This window comes from Halichoerus grypus, chromosome 1 (genome assembly GCF_964656455.1).
Source record: "Halichoerus grypus chromosome 1, mHalGry1.hap1.1, whole genome shotgun sequence".
In the NCBI taxonomy this organism is placed as follows: Eukaryota; Metazoa; Chordata; class Mammalia; order Carnivora; family Phocidae; genus Halichoerus; species Halichoerus grypus.
The window spans coordinates 105,380,612-105,401,285 of NC_135712.1; the positions used below are offsets into that span (position 1 = coordinate 105,380,612).

At 40.0% G+C, this 20,674-nt stretch overlaps 1 protein-coding gene across 3 annotated transcripts in view; it reads left to right on the forward strand.

Annotated features, from left to right (window-relative positions):
• Positions 1-3,799: 3,799 nt before the first annotated feature.
• SSR3 (signal sequence receptor subunit 3) overlaps positions 3,800-20,674 on the forward strand; it is a 60,719-nt gene continuing 43,844 nt past the window's right edge. The window contains exons 1-5 of one of the 3 annotated variants that reach the window (XM_036122387.2): positions 3,804-4,010; positions 5,153-5,279; positions 9,971-10,069; positions 15,084-15,215; positions 16,472-16,745. In XM_036122387.2, the coding sequence (XP_035978280.1) occupies positions 3,878-4,010; positions 5,153-5,279; positions 9,971-10,069; positions 15,084-15,215; positions 16,472-16,538 (558 nt within the window). In that variant the 5' untranslated portion in view covers positions 3,804-3,877 and the 3' untranslated portion in view covers positions 16,539-16,745. Of the gene's footprint in view, positions 4,011-5,152; positions 5,280-9,970; positions 10,070-15,083; positions 15,216-16,471; positions 16,746-20,674 lie in introns of those variants that run through there. The other 2 variants (XM_036122390.2, XM_078070022.1) reach the window with 2 other exon arrangements.

Here is a 20,674-nt window from a genome sequence, read left to right on the forward strand (position 1 = left end):
TATATTTATTTCCCTCTATTTCTAACTTGTTTTGTTTTCATTTTTGTTTTTCATTTTTGAAGTGAGTGTTTTTGCTTCATTGCAGGTGTTGTTCAGGCTTAAAGAGGGAAATGAGAAAGCCTTGAGGCCCTTTGAGCATCTAATTTCCCTTTCTTTAATTTATGGCTGCTGGTGAGTTATGGTTTATGGTTTCCACCTCTTAGTTGGCTGTTTCTGTGCACCTCTAACAACTGTGTTTCTTTCTGACATCTTATTTTCACACTCTTTGAGACAGACTCCACTGTGAGAGCCCAGGCTTGCTCACTGAGGTTTGCCTATGGGTTTAGTGCAGGATCCTAGCTGTGCAATGTTGTGCCGGCCAGAGCCGCAGTGTGGCAACTGGCACACAAGAAACTACCCTCGGCTGTTTGCTCAAAATAGGGCTTCCGGGGCAGGCACTTAGATCTTGAGACTCTGCTGGTACACCAGAACCCACGTGTAGTTAAGAACTCACATCCTAGAGTCCGATTGCCTAGAGTTCATAACTTGACTCCACCAATTACTGGTTGGGGGATCGTAGGTGAGCTACTTTACTAATCTATGCCTCTGTTTCTTCATCTGAGAAATGGGGATAATAACACATATCTCATAGTGTTCCTGTAAGATTTAAATTAGATGATATATCAAGAGCCTAGCATAGACCTAGATGTATAACAAAGACTCAATAAACTTTGGTTATTATAATCATAATTATGATTGTTATTTGGATATTTCCAAGGCTCTAGCACAGTACCTTTTACATAGTAGCTTCTCAATAAATCTCAGCTGAATGAAGAGATGAACCAATGAATTAATCACATACCAGTGCCTGAAATATGTAGTTTGGCTGAGTAAATCATCTCTCAGATGGGACTTTAAAATATTATATCTAGAAACTAAAAGAAGTGTTTAATCTCTTCTTTCAAAAATCATTTCCATAGTGAGATTTGCATTTCAAATGGACTTTGTATAACGAAGAGCTTTTCCTCTCCCCTCCTACCCAAGAGTAGTCCATGATGATTCATTTGTTATTTTTCTTTTCTTTACTTTTTAAAGATTTTATTTATTTGAGAGAGAGAGAGACCAAGCACAAGGCTGGGGGAGGGGCAGAGCGAGAGGGAAGAGCAGACTCCCAGCTGAGCAGGGGGCCCGTTGTGGGACTCCATCCCAGGACCCTGGGATCATGACCTGCGCTGAAGGCAGACACTTACCCGGCTAAGCCACCCAGGCGCCCTCATCTGTTATTTTTATAGGGCCCCAGTAAAAAGCTGTGTTTTTCTTTACTGGCTAGGCAATTTGCAGTGTGTGTCACAAGAAAGGTGTATTAATTTTTAGCCTGTTGGATTTTCTTCCACAAAGCCATCAGCAGTGGATGAGAGAAATTTGTTATCCTTGTCCCTGCCAGTAATAAATATTATTTCTTTAAATTCCCCCCCCCCCTTTTTTCCCGCAATCTAGGTATGAAGTGATGGAAATGTTAAGCCTTAAATTCACAGATCAGAATCAAGCTGGGATGGACTCAAGTCCATCTGGTTCCTTCACAGAGTTAAACTATATTGAAATAGCCAAAATATATTGCAGTCTTTGCATAGAATCTATTGCCTACCCTTCCTTCTGTTTTTTCAGCACACCTTTTACTCTGCTTGTCTAATGTGCCATGGCCACATATGCCACATATAGATGATCCTTAGATTTTGCGGTTCTTCAAAAGGAACTAGATGGCATTTGGTATAAGAAAACACTGTTCTAGTATTTCTAGTGTGCTATCTTCATGTCTTCATTTTTACCATCACCAAAAAACCTTCTCTGTCGTTAACATTATTGGTTACATATTTTTTTATCTTACCCTATAAAGAATTTAAATTCCTACTATTTTAGATTCTCTTCTGTTTATCTTTAATGTCTTTTTTTTTTTTTTAAGATTTTATTTATTTGACACAGAGAGACACAGCGAGAGAGGGAACACAAGCAGGGGGAGTGGGAGGGAGAAGCAGGCTTCCCGCTGAGCAGGGAGCTCCATGCGGGGCTCCATGCAGGGCTCCATCCCAGGACCCTGGGATCATGACCTGAGCCGAAGGCAGACGCTTAAAGGCTGAGCCACCCGAGCGCCCCATCTTTATTGTCTTTCGTTTTTATTCTTGGTTTGCAAAGCTACCTCCTTTGATCATTTCAATTTTAATGTTTTTATAATCTACACTCAACATTTCAAACTTTTATCTTTGCTATTTTGTTTAAATACTTTTCTCAGGTACAATTCTTTCATCATTGTTTCTTACTTTTAACTATCTCGATTTTGATCTTACAGTTTTCTGCTTTTATCTTTTTATATCCTTGGTTTGTAAAGAGTAAACAAGAAATCTAGGTATAAAGACAGATCCAAAAGGTTTTGCTGATGAATTGGTCACAGATGGAGAGGGAAAGAAAGGCATTAGTGTTGACAACTAGCACTGTAGTCTGAACAAATGGGTAAAAAAATGATGTGATCTACCGTAGAAAAAACTGAGAGGGGAGTATGTTGGAAGAGAAAGTAAGAGTTTCTTCTCTCTCACCACCATTGCATAATAGAAGAGCATTGTACCATTTTAAAAGGACGTATTGCAGATATTTTTAAATGAATACTTAAGTTTCTGGAAAAGAATCACTAGTCTATTTTTTCTTATTTTGCTGTTATTGATAAAGACTTCTGGCATTTATATGAAAGACATATTTTAGGAACACTCACTATGGTTCCTATATAGAGAATAGACTGAAAAGTTGCAGACAGAAAGCTCCATAAGAATGGAAACACTGGAGGTCAATTGCAATTTGGATGAAATTAAGATGAAAGCTCTACTAATCTGTTGATAGGGAAGCTGAAGTTTGGAGAAGTTTGCCTGATGCCAATAATGTAGATGAAAGAAGTTTTTGCTATGAATGAAGTGGTTGAGTATTTTTTTTTTTTAAAGAAAAAGTGATAATGCAATGAGTTAAGAATTATATCTAGTTGTTTTAACAGGCATATTCAATTTTCTGAGCTTCAGAGGAGGCCTGTCTAGCCAACATGTTCTTTACTTAGTATTATGCTTTTTTAGCATGGCTGTGGAGTCCACATTACTCTAAAGATTGAGTTGAAATAAAGTAATTGTGATTTGTAAATGTATTAGACTCATGTTAAATATTCATCAATTAGACCAGAGCTCCTTAAAAGCCAAAGTGCCTTCGTTTTCTTGAAAAGGTAGACTGTTATTTTGTTGAAAACAGTCAACGCCCTGGACACTAGCTCGGCTGGGCTCTCGCCCTCAGGGTCTTCATCTGCAAAATAGGGACAACGATGTGCATCTCAAAGGATTTCGAGGATATTTAATGCGATAATGGATGTGTAAAGGAGAAAGGACTTTACACGGGCTTGTTTAGCTATACTTTTCTTCACTTCCTCCTCAAATGCCCCAGTGCTGGGTGCACGCAGAGGGTATTAACCGTTCTCTCGTTGAATGACCGACTGAATGACTCGAGGCCAGAACAGCTTCCTATTTTGGAATTCCAACGACTTGGAATGCGTGATGGCACCTGTGAAGTGGAATGTCAATAAAGTTTTCTTTATTAAAAAAAAAACAGCATCCACGAAACTACAAATCCCCGCCTTCCTGAAGCCCACTAGCCAAGGGGCTGGCCAGGAACCCGGAAGTCTGGCCGGCTTGCCGAATCACGCCGGGAAACGTACATCGCGGGGGCCAATCCTGGGCAAGCTTGCTTCCGCGCCGCGCCGAGTCCCGCCTCCGCGCGTAGCGCTGACGGGGCGTTAGCGGGTACGGCGGCCGCGGGGGTGGTGCCAGCGGCGTTTACCTAGCTCGGCCTTTTAGGCTCGGGACTCCGCTCCACCATGGCTCCCAAAGGCGGCTCCAAGCAGCAGTCCGAGGAGGATTTGCTTCTGCAGGATTTCAGCCGCAACCTCTCGGCTAAGTCCTCCGCGCTCTTCTTCGGGAATGCCTTCATCGTGTCCGCCATCCCCATCTGTGAGCGCCGGGAGCAGGCGGGCCGCGGAGGCCCCCGGCGGGCCGGGCTGGGCGGGGACGTGGCAGGGCCCGGCCGACTGGCGGGAGTTAGCGCTGGGGCCGTCGGCCCGCGGCTGTCCCCAACTTGTCCTGAGCACGGGGATAGCCCATTGCTTCTGTGGGCCTCAGTGTGCTCAACGGGGATAGTGGTGGGCGGCATCACAGGAAACTCACTTGTGGCCCCACTCCGAGAGATTGTGATTTCCTAGTTCTGGGATGGCGGCCCCTAATCTGCAAACAATCGGGTTAAGATTTTGTGCTAACACTCATGCATATGTAATCTGCTGTCTGTTTTTTTACCCACAATTGTTTGCCATTACCAGCTTTAAAACTTTATCGTTTCCTTATTTTGGAAAAACTAATGAATTAGGCCAGAGTCAAATTCCCATTAACCCTCGGACTGAATTAGAAGTGTAGCTTTAGGTGAAGCCCTTCACGCTGCTGAACATTGTTTTCCTAATTTGATGAGAGAGGTTGCACCAGTGCCAAGAGCCCGCGCTCTCACTTGTTTAAACTCTTTAATGCTATTAGGACAATGCTAGAATTCTCATTTGGATGGAAGAACTTTGCAGACTTGAGCAAAGTTGTTATAGCTCAGGTTTCCTGAATTTGAATCTCCTGCCTCACACTGCTGCACGTTTGTTGGGCAGTTAAGTCGAGATTCATTTTCTTTTGGCCTTTTAAAACCTCACTGGCCGTTGATTTCAGGTAGCCACGTCAGCATGTAAACTATGGCTTGGGACTGCACGTGGCTGTGGAACAGCCTGTACTTAGCTTAATAGTACCCTGATGAATGAAACTTGAAGTCTGAATTGATTTTTGGGGGGGGGGGGCGGGATTCAGAGTTTATTCTCATTTTAGAAGAAGCAGAAATCTCATCTGGACTAGTAATGGGAAGGTTCTGTTTTTCAAGTTTTCTGAGCTGGGGAAGTTTGAGACTGTAACTTTATCACTTCTGGAGATCCTCTTATACTGTGTTAGATTTTCTAACCTGGACTGTATTTTATAGGCTTAGCTACAATTAATTGAGCATGCCTTTGTAACTGGGTGGTAATGTTTTGTTCCTTTTTGTATCCTCCTCTCCCCCTTCTGTCTTAATTCAGGGTTATATTGGCGAATATGGCATATGGATCTTATTCAGTCTGCTGTTCTCTATAGTGTGATGACCCTAGTAAGCACTTACTTGGTAGCCTTTGCATACAAAAATGTGAAATTTGTTCTCAAACACAAGTAAGTATATTTCTCAAGGGAAAGTATGTATTACATGTTGCACTTTTATATAGAAGGATGTCTTAAAAGACCATTTGTGTGTCTTGTTTTCAATAAGCATCAATTTGATCTGTATATGTATATAGGCATATTAATGCTATAAAGAATTATTAACTAAGTGAAGCAGAGACAGTGCTTCTGACACTTACAGAAGTAGGTTTTGAGGATGAAATTAGAACAGTTGAGCACTAGCCTTAATCATGGGGTTTATCAGAAAAACAAACCACCAAGTAAATTAACATTGCTGAAGCCAAATGAAATTCTTTCTGGAAAGAACAGTTCTGGTTCTCCATGTACTATTTTTGGACATGAAATAAGTGGTCTTTTTTTTTTTTTTTAACTCTGACATTTTTAATGCTAATTACATTTTTTCTTATAAATATGTAAAAATGTAAAAGATTATTGTATTTCCTCTAAGGTTACACATTATATAAATCCTTTCTAAGTTTGTTGTTTCTATGTTAGGCTCTTTGTGGTGACAGGGAATAGAAACATGTTGAGATGAGGGGCACCTGGGTGGTGCAGTTGGTTAAGTGGCCAACTTTTGGTTTTGGCTCAAGTCATGATATCAGGATCCTGTGAGCCTGTGTCAGGCTCCACATTCAGTGGGAGTCCACTTGGGTATTCTCTCCCTCTGTCCCTTCCCCCGCTCACATGCGCTCTCTCTCTCAAATACATAGATCTTTCAAAGAATAAAAGAAACATGGTGAGATGATCTTAGTTAACAGGGATTTATTATATAAAGACCAGAAGTGGCCTCAGTGGCTGAAAGTGGCCTCAGCATCTTCTCTGCTGTTGTGTTGGACCTATAGGAGCTCAGGTTTGTGTGACTGCCTTTCTGCTAGACCAGCAGAGTGATCATCTTTATCGTCTTTCTGCTTGGCAGCCCTCTTCACCAACTGCCATTCCGGTTTCAGCCTGTCTTGGACTCTCCTGTTCTGGGCTGGCTTTCTTGTGAGGTGTGGCCAACTGTGGATAGTGAAGCCTTAAGATGCGGGCACCTTGTACGACCCATCCTTTGTGATATCCTTGGAACTCACTCCCTTTGAGACTTGGATGTTTTTTGACTTGTTCTGCATATTATTTTTCATTAACCTTTTTGGAATTAAAATTACGGTTTTTTGCCTTCTCATTTCTACTCTAGGCTTCTTGAGGGCCACTGCCATGTCTTTTGTCCCTCACAACAGTTAACAGTACATTTAGTTGAGTAAAATTTCAGTTACTTACTGACTTGATTTAATAGGTTCTCTCAGAGTGGAATTGTTTTTTTTAATCATAGTTTTGATTTCATATTAAATACTGCCACTCATATCGAAGCTTCTACAGATTTACAAGATGTGTTAAAGCTCAAAGACCCAGGAAGATGCAGAGTATGGGTAGGTGTTCATAGTAGAGGGAAGTTGGCTTATGTGTTGACAGTCTGGATTCCAGTCTAAGCTCTGCTTTGCTTAAATGTATAGCTTTGGGCACACATTTCATCTTTTGAGATGTCACATTTCTGAGCTGTAAAGTGGGGATACTAATGGTACCTCATAGATGGTGAGGATTAGATAAGATAACATGGGTGACATGTTAAGCATAGTGTCTGGCACATAATGTTTATGTGCAGTGTTGGAGACATTGGGGGTGAGAGAACCCGTAGGAATTTTTTTAAGGTTGCGTGACTTTTAAAAAATGTTTTTCTTTAAGAAATTAAATAAATGGGGGTGCCTGGATGGCTCACTTTGTTAAGTAACTGCCGTCAGCTCAGGTCATGGTCCCGGAGTCCTGGGATCAGTCCAGCAACGGGCTTCCGGCTCAGCAGGGAACCTGCTTCTCCCTCTGACCCTCTCCCTTCTCATGCTGTTTCTCTCTCTCTCTCTTTCTCAAATAAATAAATACAATCTTAAAAAAAAGAGAAATTAAATAGATGGTATTTTTCTTTTTTATTCTGGAAAGGTTCTGAAATACGTTAAAAAAATAATAGAAGATAAACCGTTGATTTTGTGGGTTATCTCATTTGGCTGAGCGCTGGGCCACTGGAGTAACCTTTGTCTTGTTTTAGAGCATTCAGCACTGAGACTTACTTAAGAACCCTAAGAGGGTAGGAGTTGTTGAGTTGTAATAAACCTGACAGGTTGTTACGGGTCTGTTAGGTAAAGATAGAAGTTTAGATCTAGAAGAGAAATTAACTAGTTAATCTGGTTTGGTCTATTCAGGAAGATTTGTCCTGTGAACAGATGATTGACTGTTTGTCTTAAAGATACTTGGAGATAGCCAACTCTTTTGAAAATAATTTATTCCTGTGTCCTACCATTCTGACGGGCTGTGGGGGTGGGTGTATATATGTATATTTTCTTCCCTCTGTTCAGCTCAGAAATGTTTCTGCTGTAAACCACATTCATTTCTTATCAGCTGGCCTTTCTTAGAAAAAAGTGGTCTTATGCTAAGTTCAAGAAACCTTTGAGTGCCTGTTCTGCTAGAGAGGTTCAGAAATAAGAGTCTCTGCCCTTAAGAACAGAACTTTTACATAATAAAATGAATCAGTTGAAGTTGGATCTTTGGGAATTTGTGTTTAATTTGTATCCCAGAAGCTCTTGTGGTTAAAGAAAGGTTGAAAACTATGGACTTGAATGATCTTGGGCTTTCTTTTCAGGAATCTATCCTGATTTCTCCACACCTTTTCTTGGTACACTGACCAAAACTAAATATAGCATAGTAATGAGGGATTAATTAATTGAACATAGAGTGAACAGATTTCCATGTTCCATATTTTCTTGCTTTTAATATATCTCAATATTGTGTTGAACATTTTCATAGTGGGACTGTGTAGATAATTGCTAGATTTTGCGTATATCTGTTATTTTTCTTCTATAATTATGGCTAACCAGTCTCTCCTATATTATGAAAAATAAACCATGTTGAATTTAAATGTCATGAACTTTGGGAGGCTTTTTATATTTTGTCATAGGTTAAATTTTATACTCTCTTTCACTAGCAGTCTCATCTGATAAAATTCACCTTATAGATTTTCTGATGAATGTACTTTTTTTTTTTTTTTAATTTGACTGATCACTGAAGATTCTGATCTGGTATCTTGAATAACACTTTTAGTTTTTCTGGCTGATTCCATACAGTGGTTCATTTAGTTAAAAGTGGTATGGTTGATCCCTGACCTTGTGGCATTACTTATTTTTAGTAAAATTGTTCTTTGAGTGGAGTTAAAGTATTACTTTAATATGTTACAGCTGTTAATTCCCTTTTTATTTTTATTTTATTTTTTTATGATTCTCCTTTGTAATTTTTTTAAACATTTTATTTAAATTCAATTAATTAACATATAATGTATTATTGGTTTCAGAGGTACAGGCCTGTGATTCATCAGTCTTATACCCAGTACTCATTACATCACGTGCCCTCCCCAGTGTCCATCACCCAGCCACCCCATCCCTTGCCCCCCTCCCCTCCAGCAACCCTCAGTTTGTTTCCTGTGATTAAGAGTCTTATGGTTTGTCTCCCTCTCTGGTTTCGTCTTGTTTTATTTTTTTCTCTCTTCCTGTATGATTCTCTGTTTTGTTTCTTAAATTCCACATATCAGTGAGATCATATGAAACTTGTCTTTCTCTGACTTATTTCGTTTAGCATAATACCCTCTAGTTCTATCTACGTCGTTGCAAATGGCAAGATTTCATTTTTTTTTTGATGGCTGCATAATATTCCATTGTGTATATATAGGCACACCACATCTTCTTTATCCATTCATCTGTTGATGGACATCTGGGCTCTTTCCATGGTTTGGCTATTGTGGACATTGCTGCTATAAACATCGGGGTGCGTGTACCCCTTCAGATCACTACATTTGTATCTTTGGGGTAAATACCCAGTAGTGCAGTTGCTGGGTCGTAGGGTAGCTCTGTTTTCAACTTTTTGAGGAACCTCCATACTGTTTTCCAGAGTGGCTGCACCAGCTTGCACTCCCACCAACAGTGTAGGAGGGTTCCCCTTTCTCCGCATCCTTGCCAACAATTCCCTTTTTTAAAATAAAGATTTTATTTACCAGAGAGTGCGCGCATGCATGCGCAACTGTGTACATGTGCAAGCAGGGGGAGTGGCCGGCAGAGGGAGAAGCAGGCTCCCCACTGAGCGGGGAGTCCGATGCGGGGCTCGATCCCAGGACGCTGGGATCATGACCTGAGCCGAAGGCAGACACTTAACCATCTGAGCCACCCAGGTGCCCCTCCCCTTTTGTTTTTTAAGTCTAGTTTACTTTTATTTACTGGAATTGAGATCCTATATCATTTGCCAGTGCCTTATCAAATTTATTTATAGAAATAAATAACTAGGCTAAAACAAAATGGAGTTAAAATGATTTATAACTAAGTTGTGCTAAAAGCATTTGACTTATTTCCATATTAAATACCTAAACTTTGGAAAATTACCCCTTTTAAGCAGAAGTCAAAGCTTATAACTAATAAACTCCATCTTGGAAGTTCTTGAACTCTCTTTTGGCTATTACAGTATAATAAACTTGGAATTTTCTGTCAAGATTATTTCTTGAAATGTAAAGTATCATATAGTTGCCAATACAAAATATGAGTACAGAGTGTTTCAGATAGTGTGATATTCATTCGTGGAGCATGCGGAAACTTTTTTCTTTTTTTTTTTTCCCCCAGAGTAGCACAGAAGAGGGAGGATGCTGTTTCCAAAGAAGTGACTCGAAAACTTTCTGAAGCTGATAACAGAAAGATGTCTCGAAAGGAAAAAGATGAAAGGTTGGACTTCTAAAGTGTTAGTGATAATCAAAAAGGGAATACTTTGTAGAAAATTAAGTTTTTGGTTTCTGCCTGGAGAATGTGGATAATGGAATTGCCAGAGGTTAAATGTTGATATTGTAGAAGACATAGTAATGGGAATAACAATCACACTGACATTTTGAGTTTTTACCACCACCAGATGCTTTTCTTTGTGTTATACACAGTTCATTTGTTTCTTTAAAGAGCTCTATGAGGTAGGGCTAATATTTCCAATTTACATCTGAAGAAACGGAGGTACAGAAAGCTTGGGTAACTTGCCCAAGGGCATAGATTCCTGTGCGTTGGTCAATCCACAATAAGAACTTGGGCAGTATGGCTCGAGAACTTGTTCTCCTTAAATGCTGTCCTGGAGTTCAGGAGCCTGCAGAGCTTTATCCAGTGGTGGCTCTGCCACTTGATAGCTATGCAGCCTTGAGCATATTACCTCAGCCCTCTGGGTCTGAAGAGTTTACATTGTGTTGGTGTTAGCATTTTTGGGTGGTGGTATTTCCATTCCGGAGCTTCCCTAAGGACAGCAAGTTCTTGGTTATCTGCGTTGGTAGGGAAAAAGAAAACAACTTGGTTTCTCTCCTGTTGCCCAAATCTCTGCCACGTTTGTTAGCCCTTACCCCTCAATTTTTCCTGCCAAATGCTCTTAGAAGACTTAATAGTCTAATATCTGAGTAGCAGAAGTCTCTGAATGATTGAATAAACCTGTGCTTTAGAGTTGTTACGTGGGTTTAGTACAGTCACGAGTTGAGGTTGTTTTCATAGATCTTAAGTTTTAGTATCTACAAAGTGCTTTGTGAAATGGAATTTTTAACCCACTTTGCCTCCAGAAAGACTTTGTGGAGACTTGCCATATTAAAGTGCATATGAAATCAGTACAATTTTGAAAGATCATAAACCTTTAAAAGTAAGAAAAGCTGGGTGAACAAGAACTCAGAGTTAGTTACAGCAGTTGAGCATTGAACTTAACTCTGAGCTTCCAAGTGTCAGGGGAAGCATCTGAGGTCATACACTTTCATTGTCTGATGAGAAGCAGCATGTAAATCCTTCTGAAAAGAAACTTTCCTGGCACTGAATCTTGGAAGGACTTTATCAAGTGGATCCTTATTTAAGGGACACTGAGTAACTTAATAAACAATGTCTTCTACAGTGGTTTTGAAAAGGCACTAAAACATTATAGAAATGGTGATCTCCTGTGGATCTTTTATAAAACCTGAAGGATACAATATTTTTTTTTTTTTAAGATTTTATTTATTTTTTTAAGTAATCTCTGCACCCAGTGTGGGGCTCAAACTCACCACCCAGAGATCAAGAGTTGCATGCTCTACCGACTGAGCCAGCCAGGTGCTTCCTGAAGGGTACAATATTAAAATAGTGACAGTGAAGGCAGCTTTAATGAGGTCTGGTTGCATAGCTTCCTGATTGTAAATTTTTGCATGGTGATAGAGATAGGGAATCTAGGACATTTTTTTAAAAAATCTTTTTACTGGGCACCTGGGTGACTCAGCCGTTAAGCATCTGCCTTCGGCTCAGGTCATGATCCCAGGGTCCTGGGATTGACCCTCGCATTGGGCTCCCTGCTCTGTGGGAAGCCTGCTTCTCCCTCTCCCACTCCCCCTGCTTGTGTCTCTCTCTGTCAAATAAATAAATAAAATCTGGGGGCCTGGGTGGCTCAGTTGGTTAAGCGACTGCCTTCAGCTCAGGTCATGATCCCGGGGTCCTGGGATCAAGTCCCGTGTCAGGCTCCCTGCTCGGCGGGGAGTCTGCTTCTCCCTCTGACCCTAACCCTTCTCATGCGCTCTCTCCCATTCTCTCTCTCTCAAATAAAGAAATAATATCTTTAAAAAAAAAATAAAATCTTTAAAAAAAATCTTTTTACTAAATTATAGTATTTATTAGAAAAGTGGTTCTTAAATTGGAGTGTACATCACAGTTACCCAGTTTCAAAATGTTTGTTACAGCTCTGTAGGTTTTAGGTGATGAATTGTAGCAGAGATGGCAAATGTGTCTCCTCTGCCCACTGCAGACTTGCCTGATTTGGTCTGGCACATGTTCTTGATTCTGGGATATGTCTCAGGATTTTTCTCAGCATGGTATTCAGGTAGTCACTACTACTGGATCAGAGTTGGAATTGGAAATGAAATATCTTTGCCATTGGCTGAATCAGTATTTCAAAGAATGAAGTGTAGGTTCTGTGAATACATAAAATGTAGAGTGTCAGAAGATTATAAAATTTCTATTCTTGTCATCAGAAGTTTGTGCTGTTACTATTTCACAAAAACCACACTGGATAAAGTTGTATCCAGGTGTATACTCATGATTGACTCTGCTAACTGGGATCAGGACTCTCATTAAGATCTAGTATTTACAAAAAAAAAAATCTAGTATTTTTCTCCCTCAAAAGAGTTGCTTCAAGAGATTTAAGAGAAGGCTTAGCAACACCTCTTGGCCTAGATACATACGGCTCAAAGCTCCCACCTACAGTCATTTGGAATATGTGCCCCATGCGACTTTGAAACTGCTTTGCTCTCCATTCAGGGTTGGAAATTAGCTGAGGAAAATCAGAGAGTCATTAATACTTATCCCAGGGTGTGAGTGGTATTTCTTCTTGACTTACCAATGGTCTGTCATTTAGTATTAATGTGATTATAACAGTTCTTGAGTTTGGTCTCAGTCTTTGCCCTGTAGGAAATGTTCCTTGGAAAAATGACTCCTTGGGCGTGAAAAATGACTCCTTGGGCGTGCTCTCCCAAACTAGGTTTCTTACCAGTGAAGCTTTGGCAGACCTATTGCTGATGAGGGCATTTGGGGCTCTTCATTTTTTTCTAAATGAACCAGGATATCATTGGGCTAGAGAAAATTCTGAAAGCTGTCCAAGATAGTCCTGTGTATACACTGATGTAACACTTGGACATATCGGGAGCTGGAGTAACCTAAAGGATTGAGCCACTTGTTTCATCACAACTGTTTTGAAGATGGTTCTAATTCAGGCATGACAAGGAGTTAGGGAGAAGTGCTCCTATGGAGGTGGGATAATCTAAGCAGCCATAATGGAGGCATGCTAATAGCCTATTTAAGGAACCTGTCTCCACTGGGTCTTGTACCAGAGTCTTAAAAACAGACACTTGTTCTGAATGTTTTCTAGCATTAAACCATGTTGGGGCTATGCATCTTTTTGAGATGGTGTTTTCTTTGATCAGTGTTAAACTGGTATAATTATTTCCTCCAATTCCAAGTCACATGTTTTTTCAATTTACATTTAAACTTCTCTTACATCAGGAGCTGTTTTATAGTCGATGGCTGCCTTTAATGTAATATCTTTTACTTCTCCCAAACTTACAGTAAACAGAAGTTTTATTAAGTTGATGGTATCCATAGAATCAAGGACCTATGGCATTTATATTAGAGAACACAAACTTCTTGTGATGAAGTTAAGTTCATTTCATTTAGCTCCTTTACAGTCAAGCTTGTTGACTTTGGATTAAAACATTTGGTGAGTAAAATGTAGCAGTTGCCAATGACATTAGCCATAGTGCTGTCCTTAGGATTGGTGGAGGGGATCATCTGGCCCCAGGGTAGTGTATCTTTGGGGAGGACAAAGCATCAGTGGTGATGGCTTTCAACCTTTTTGATAATAATCACAGTAAAGTACTTCACCTTTCGACCAAATACACTCAAACCATGCACACATGCAAACGTTTCACAAAACAATAATTATCCTGCTGTGGGTGATACACTTGATATTTTTCTTTTCTTTTTTTAAGATTTTATTTATTTGTCAGAGAGAGAGTGCAAGCACGTAAGCAGGGGGAGCGCCAGGCAGAGGGAGAAGCAGACTCCCCACTGGGCCAGCCGGGAACCCAATGTGGGGCTTGATCCTAGGACCCTGGGATCACGACCTGAGCCAAAGGCAGATGCTTAACCGACTGAGCCACCCAGGCACCCTCAATATTTTTCTATTTAAAAAAATGCTGGTCTCATTCCACTCACTTTCCCTGAGCGTTGAATCCACCCAATTGATTTCACGTCCCGCTAGTGGGTCACAACCTACTCTTCTAAAAACTGCCTTACAAAGTTAGTTAATCAAATGGAATAAAGGCTACCTTATTCATAGGCATCCTGGAACTTGCTGCTGCCCGTGTGAAGAGGTAAAAGAAAAGGCTGATAAAGTTTTAGTTAATAAAACATAATGAGTAAAATGGATTAAATAAAAAGTAAATGGGTTTTACAGAAGTTAAAAAATCCTCCTAATATTGAAGCACATTCTTTGAATTATGTAAAGGCAGATAAAGATAGTTGCAGACAAGTCTGCTTCTGTGAGCCACGGCTAGGTTTTGTTTTTGGGATTGTCTTCAGGTGTAATATTGAAGGCTGAGATCTGGAGGCTATTGAGTCTTTTTTTTTTTTTTTTTTTTTTTTAAAGATTTATTTATTTATTTGAGAGAGAATGAGAGACAGAGAGCATGAGAGGGAGGAGGGTCAGAGGGAGAAGCAGACTCCCCGCTGAGCAGGGAGCCCGATGCGGGACTCGATCCCGGGACTCCAGGATCATGACCTGAGCCGAAGGCAGTCGCTTAACCAACTGAGCCACCCAGGCGCCCCGGCTATTGAGTCTTAAGCCAGCACAGCCAGGAAAGCTTCATCTGGCTACTGATCATGGAGTTTGTTTTAGGTGAGGACCCAGAGAACGATGTCTCTTTAGGCTGCTGGTGAAGCCAAGCCAATTGCAATTAATCTGTCCCTTCCTCCAAAGCCCTGACTGCCTGGGAAAAAAGGTAATATACCGAGCAGCTATTTTTATCAGTAGAGTAAAATATCTTTTTCAGCAGGAAAAAAGGGCACAGTGCTGATTAAATTTAATGTTAAAAACACATTCTGTCCAGAATACGTAAGGAAAAACTTACCTTATAGTGAACTAGAGCCATGTGGTATTTAAAATATTTTAATACATATTTATAAACTTGATCAATTTGTTTGTCTACAGAATCTTGTGGAAGAAGAACGAAGTTGCTGATTATGAAGCTACAACATTTTCCATCTTCTATAACAACACCCTTTTCCTGGTCTTGGTCATTGTTGCTTCCTTCTTTATATTGAAGAACTTCAACCCTACAGTGTATCCTTTTAAAGGTTGATTAGCATTTTTTGAAGTCTAGAATCAATAGTTTGTTTTGGTTTTTGATTTATCCCAAGTATTTTACTGTGAAGAAAACTGCCCAGGGAATCAGTTCACTAAATAGCACTGTGACCTCAGGCAAATTTCTGGACATTTTATTTTATTTTTTAAAGATTTTATTTGTTTGACAGAGAGAGACACAGCAAGAGAGGGAACACAAGCAGGGGGAGTGGGAGAGGGAGAAGCAGGCTTCCCGCCGAGCAGGGAGCCCGATGCGGGGCTCGATCCCAGGACCCTGGGATCATGACCTGAGCCGAAGGCAGACGCTTAACGACTGAGCCACCCAGGCGCCCCAAGTTTCTGGACATTTTAAATAAGGGCTTTGGGTTTGACTTAAAGTTCTTTGAAGTTTATAAATTATAACTTCATGATAAATAAGTATTACAAAGCACTCTTACATATATGATCATGTGTATCTTCCTATTTAAAAATAAGTTCTGAGGATCAAAAGCAACTTGCCTTCTTTGATAGCTCCTGGCATAAGCCCATGTGTCTGCTTTGGAATTGGGTGGATAGCCAGTGTAGTTAAATAGGCACATTTCATAATATCTTAACAGTGTTTCAAGCTGCTCTTAAATTGAGCTTTTGGGCAAGAATCAGTCTTCTCTTTTTAGGTAATTTTAATTAAAGGTGTTAGGTAGGGATGTGCAGCCATACTTTTAAGTGGAGATTTTATGTAATAAAATAGACTCCTCCAACTTGTGTCTTCTGGGAATACCAGAGTGGTTTGTCCTCAACAGTCCCATTCTGAGGCTGAGAGTAGCTGTGAACTTTCAGAGCCTCCTTGCTTTTATAGGCCAACTGTAGCCAAAACACTGATGGACAGGGGAGACTTATTTTTCCTTTGCTCTTGGCTGGAGGCAGGGAAGCTAAGTTTCTTCTTCCTGTTCATAATCTTGATTAGCTCTTCTCCTTTAGGTTAAATGGAATTCAGATGTCTTCTTTGTGATCATGTATTCTAGGTTTCTGTCTCAAGTGTTTTCTTTTTAAAATTGGAACACGTTTCCTGTGAATGCTCTTCATTCTTTATAGCCTTCTGTCTTGTAAATTGCATTTGCAGACGATGGGACTGCACATCATTGTCATTTTACAGTGTCAGACAGGAAACAGTGCATTTCAAAGAGATGGGCTCTTTTTATTTTGTTGAAGAACTACTTTTGGGCTTTTAATCTTTCCTTAACGTTAAATTTTTACAGGAACTATATTTTATCCATAAGTGCTTCATCAGGCCTCATCGCCCTCCTGTCTACTGGCTCCAAGTAGACCATGCCGGCTTTGCCCCCTGGCTTTGTATCTACGGGTGGCCTGTGGTATATGGAAACGTAGCAGGGTGGTCAGGGTGAGAGAGACACAAGATGTTTTTATAGTCTGCAGTTGGAGGTTTTGAAAAACCCAACAAAATGTAATTCAGTATTTGTTTATTGGCTCTTTTTTGACAGATTGTTGAAATTAAATGAATTGAAAGGGAAACTCAGAGTGCCAGGACATTTTTTAAAAGGTAAAAAGTGTCTCGCAATGTGCTTAAATCACAAGAGGAGAAAATAACTTGTTTCCTTGATCTGTCAGAGGTCACAGTAACCTGGACTGAGCTGTTATTATTTATAATAGTAGCAAGAAGTTAATAAGTGGTTCTTTGTGTTCTAACCACAATATTACAACTTTTGTGAACCATAAATAGCAGAATGAAGAATCCTTTTCCCCTGGGGATTGAACAGAAGCCTCATGTTTACAAATCTCTGAATTTGTGATTTGAAATAACTCAAAAACAAGGTCTCCAATTTGGGGCAGAGAAACTTGTGGAAAAGTGTTTTTTTGTTGTTTTAACAGAAGCGAGGCAGCCAGGGTAATAACCTAAAATTAGTGGCCAGGCATATGAAAGTTGTCCCGTGGGGTTAAAGCACATACTGTTCAGCTGTATAGCCCTGCCTTGGGTGGCCAGGGAGGTCAGCTCAACCCTACCATGTTGGTTTGACCTGACCGAGAGACTGGAATCATTGTTTTCCTTGCCTAGGGTCTCACACCACTAGAGGAATATTCAGTAGAGAACCTCCTTCCTGAATATTGATGTGTAAGAGATTAGAATAATGTTTATGATCTTAGTTCCAGAATTCTAAGAACTCTCCGAGGAATGGCAGTGGTTTTAGTGTTTCTATAGCATTTAGTGCAGCCTTTTTCCATCAGGACTTTCATAAATTTGACCTTTTTTTTTTTTAAGATTTTATTTGTTTGAGAGAGCACAAGTGGGAGGGGCACAGGGAGAGAGAATTTCACACAGACTTGGCACTCAGTGCAGGGCCTGACGTGGGACTCGATCCCAGGACCCTGAGATCATGACCTGTGCTGAAGGCAGATGCTTAAGCTGCTGAGCCACCCAGGCGCCCCAGATTTGACCCACAAGTTCCCATTGATTGTGAACAAAATTTCTTCATATTAACCTCTTCAGCCCCTAGAGTTCAGCCAAGAACATTGTCTTGCATTTCTTAATCAATGTGTGCAGAGATAATTATCATTTTTTGGTGCAAAAAGTTTGGGAAGCTTTTTAGCTTGTATTATTTAAAGGGTTATGGAATAGGGGCACCTGGGTGGCTCAGTCGTTAAGCGTCTGCTTTCGGCTCAGGTCATGATTCCAGGGTCCTGGGATCGACCCTCGCATCGGGCTCCCTGCTCAGTGGGAAGCCTGCTTCTCCCTCTCACACTCCCCCTGCTTGTGTTCCCTCTCTCGCTGTGTCTCTCTGTCAAATAAATAAATAAAATCTTTAAAAAAAAAAAAATGGTTATGGAATAACAGTACTTCAAAAGAAATATTCTATTCCTAATTCCTAATCTTAACTTTAATCTTTAGTTTCCACTTCTAAATTTAAGGTGAATGTTGTAAATAATACTTGCTGTTTTGTTCATAACTTTATAGAAAGGTGTTCATCAGGAGTTTATCTTCTATGGGCATGCCCAAGAACTTGGAAACCGGGGCAAGAGCACATTTGCATAGTGGTTTAGTGTCTTTAATTTAGGATTGTATTTACTCATTGTTTCTAGGAGTTTGCAATTTACTTTTCTTTGGTGCATTATTATCCATGTGCCATCATTGGATAATATGGAATGAATGAGGAAGTCACAAGAAGAGTCACTGCAAAATATGTAATACGTAAGAGGTTTTTCTTACTGTGTTAACTTTTTTTTGTAGATAACTAGTCAGTAGTTTGGTGGCATGGAGTTTGTGTACCAAATGCATTTACTTATTTGACAAACCATCAGGATCTATTTGTTAGCAGAGCTGGGCCTAGTGTTTTTTGTTTTTTGTTTTTAATTGCTGGTAAAAAAATGCCACTAGATGGCAGTGCCTGTGTTGAAAGGGGGTGGGGGGGCAATTGCCACCATTCTTAACAATACATGTACCTGAGATGGAGTGGTGAAAAAGGGGCATCAGCTTAATATTCTTCATAGAATGTCCCTTGAATTCATAAACTGAATAATTTGTAGAAAAGCAAATAAGCAAAATTTGATTTTGGTCCTGAATTTTACCTAGAGCACTTTTTGGTTCTGATAATGGTTTCTAACTTTCTATACTGTTGAATTCTGTGCATACGTTTGTAAGGCATATACTCAGTTTTCATTCAGAATTTACTATACCACTACTTGGGAATTACAGAACTTTTCCCCCAGAACTCTCCCCATCATCGAAAATGGCTATGTGGTACATAGAATTAGGATGTGCTGCATCTGGTTTAGTTAGTAAAAACCTGTTGCAGAATTTATATCTTAGAAAGACCCCGTATCCAACACCAGTAAAATAAAAAGGGGATCTTTAAAAGTGATTAAATAACCTCCCCCCTTGTGGTAAGTAGAGGCTTAAAGTGTTGGCTCATTTCACATTTTCCTGTTTTTAGTTTCTCCTTTACAACTTCATAAAAATCTTACATTGAAATTATTCTTAGCCAGTAAAAATCTATTGGTTGTCCTATTTGGTAAATTACTCTAACTTGGAAAGAATAACTTACAACAAGGTTTGAAGTTCACTGAAATGTGGAGGTTGGATTCCTACTCAAAAATCTTGTGAAAGGTCTTATTAAGTATGATTAAATTTTGTTTTTTAAAATTTATATTTTTCCTAGATATCTTTATGAGAGCCATGTGAATAAGTATGTCATCTTTATTACATTATTTGCCATTACCATTTAAATTTCCCACGCATGTAAATGCGCATTTTTGTAGTTGCTGATCAGATGTCTGCAGCAGTGATGGGCGTAATATGGTTATGTGACAGAGCAGCGTGTCAGGCCTCTTTGCCAATATATGCCTGCTGTGCTGTCCTGCCCACCGAACTTCTGGGTTTTCGGTATGTGTGCCAGTCACTGCTGTTTCTGGAGACATAAAGGATACAGAGACATAGCACTGATCTACAGATCCATCTGTTTGGGCTCTAGGGGATTAGATCCCACCTCTTTGGACTCCCAGGTAGGGGAATGAATTGAAGATTAGGAGGGTTTTTTGAGTGGTTGGTTTAGATTTTCATGGATGTGGTTAGAGACTCACTTCTCATTGGCTTTCATGAGTTTTCATGACATCTCTTTGACCTTTGCCCTTAACCAATTCTGAATTTGGATTCTTAACCCAAGCTTTTTTAACTTAAAAATTTACCTACAGAATTCATAAAATTCATCCTTAAAACACTGGTCTGGAACACTGAATACTTGGGTTTTAGGCCTGGTTTCCTCATTTGCCAAGGAGTGGTGGCCCTGGCTGATGTGAAGCTGTGACATCTGATGACAGATGGTATACTATTGTTGATGAGTTCTTCAAGTGGGAAGCCAGGCACACAGCGTCTAGTTTTCATTTCCACTGGCTGAGATTACAGTATGTGGATGACTGCTAACCAGGTTACCCTTCGGAGTGGTATGCTCTCTGCTACAAAATTCTTTCCAGAAAAGAATATGGGAGTACGTGGAAATTTTTCTTAAGGATATAACTGACATTTCTTTTTTTTTTTTTTTTTTAAAGATTTTATTATTTGAGAGAGAGAATGAGATAGCATGAGGAGGGAGGATCAGAGGGCGAAGCAGGCTCCCTGCTGAGGGAGTCCCTGTGGGACTCGATCCCGGGACTCCAGGATCATGACCTGAGCCGAAGGCAGCTTAACCAACTGAGCCACCCAAGCGCCCCATGACATTTCTAATCTAGTATGTTTACCATGGTGGATGATTTGTCTGTTAAAAAACTAGTTCCCATGGGTAAGCAATAATGTTTGTCATTTGGTTTTAATTTGCAGGTGTTTTTAAATGAGTTTGAGAAGCTTTAGCCTTAGTGCATGCAGTGTATTTCTAAAACCCAATGAGAGAGATCTTTAGCAGTTAATCATTCATTAATAAGAGAAAAAAGTTTGGATTGTTACTGAAATCTTTTGA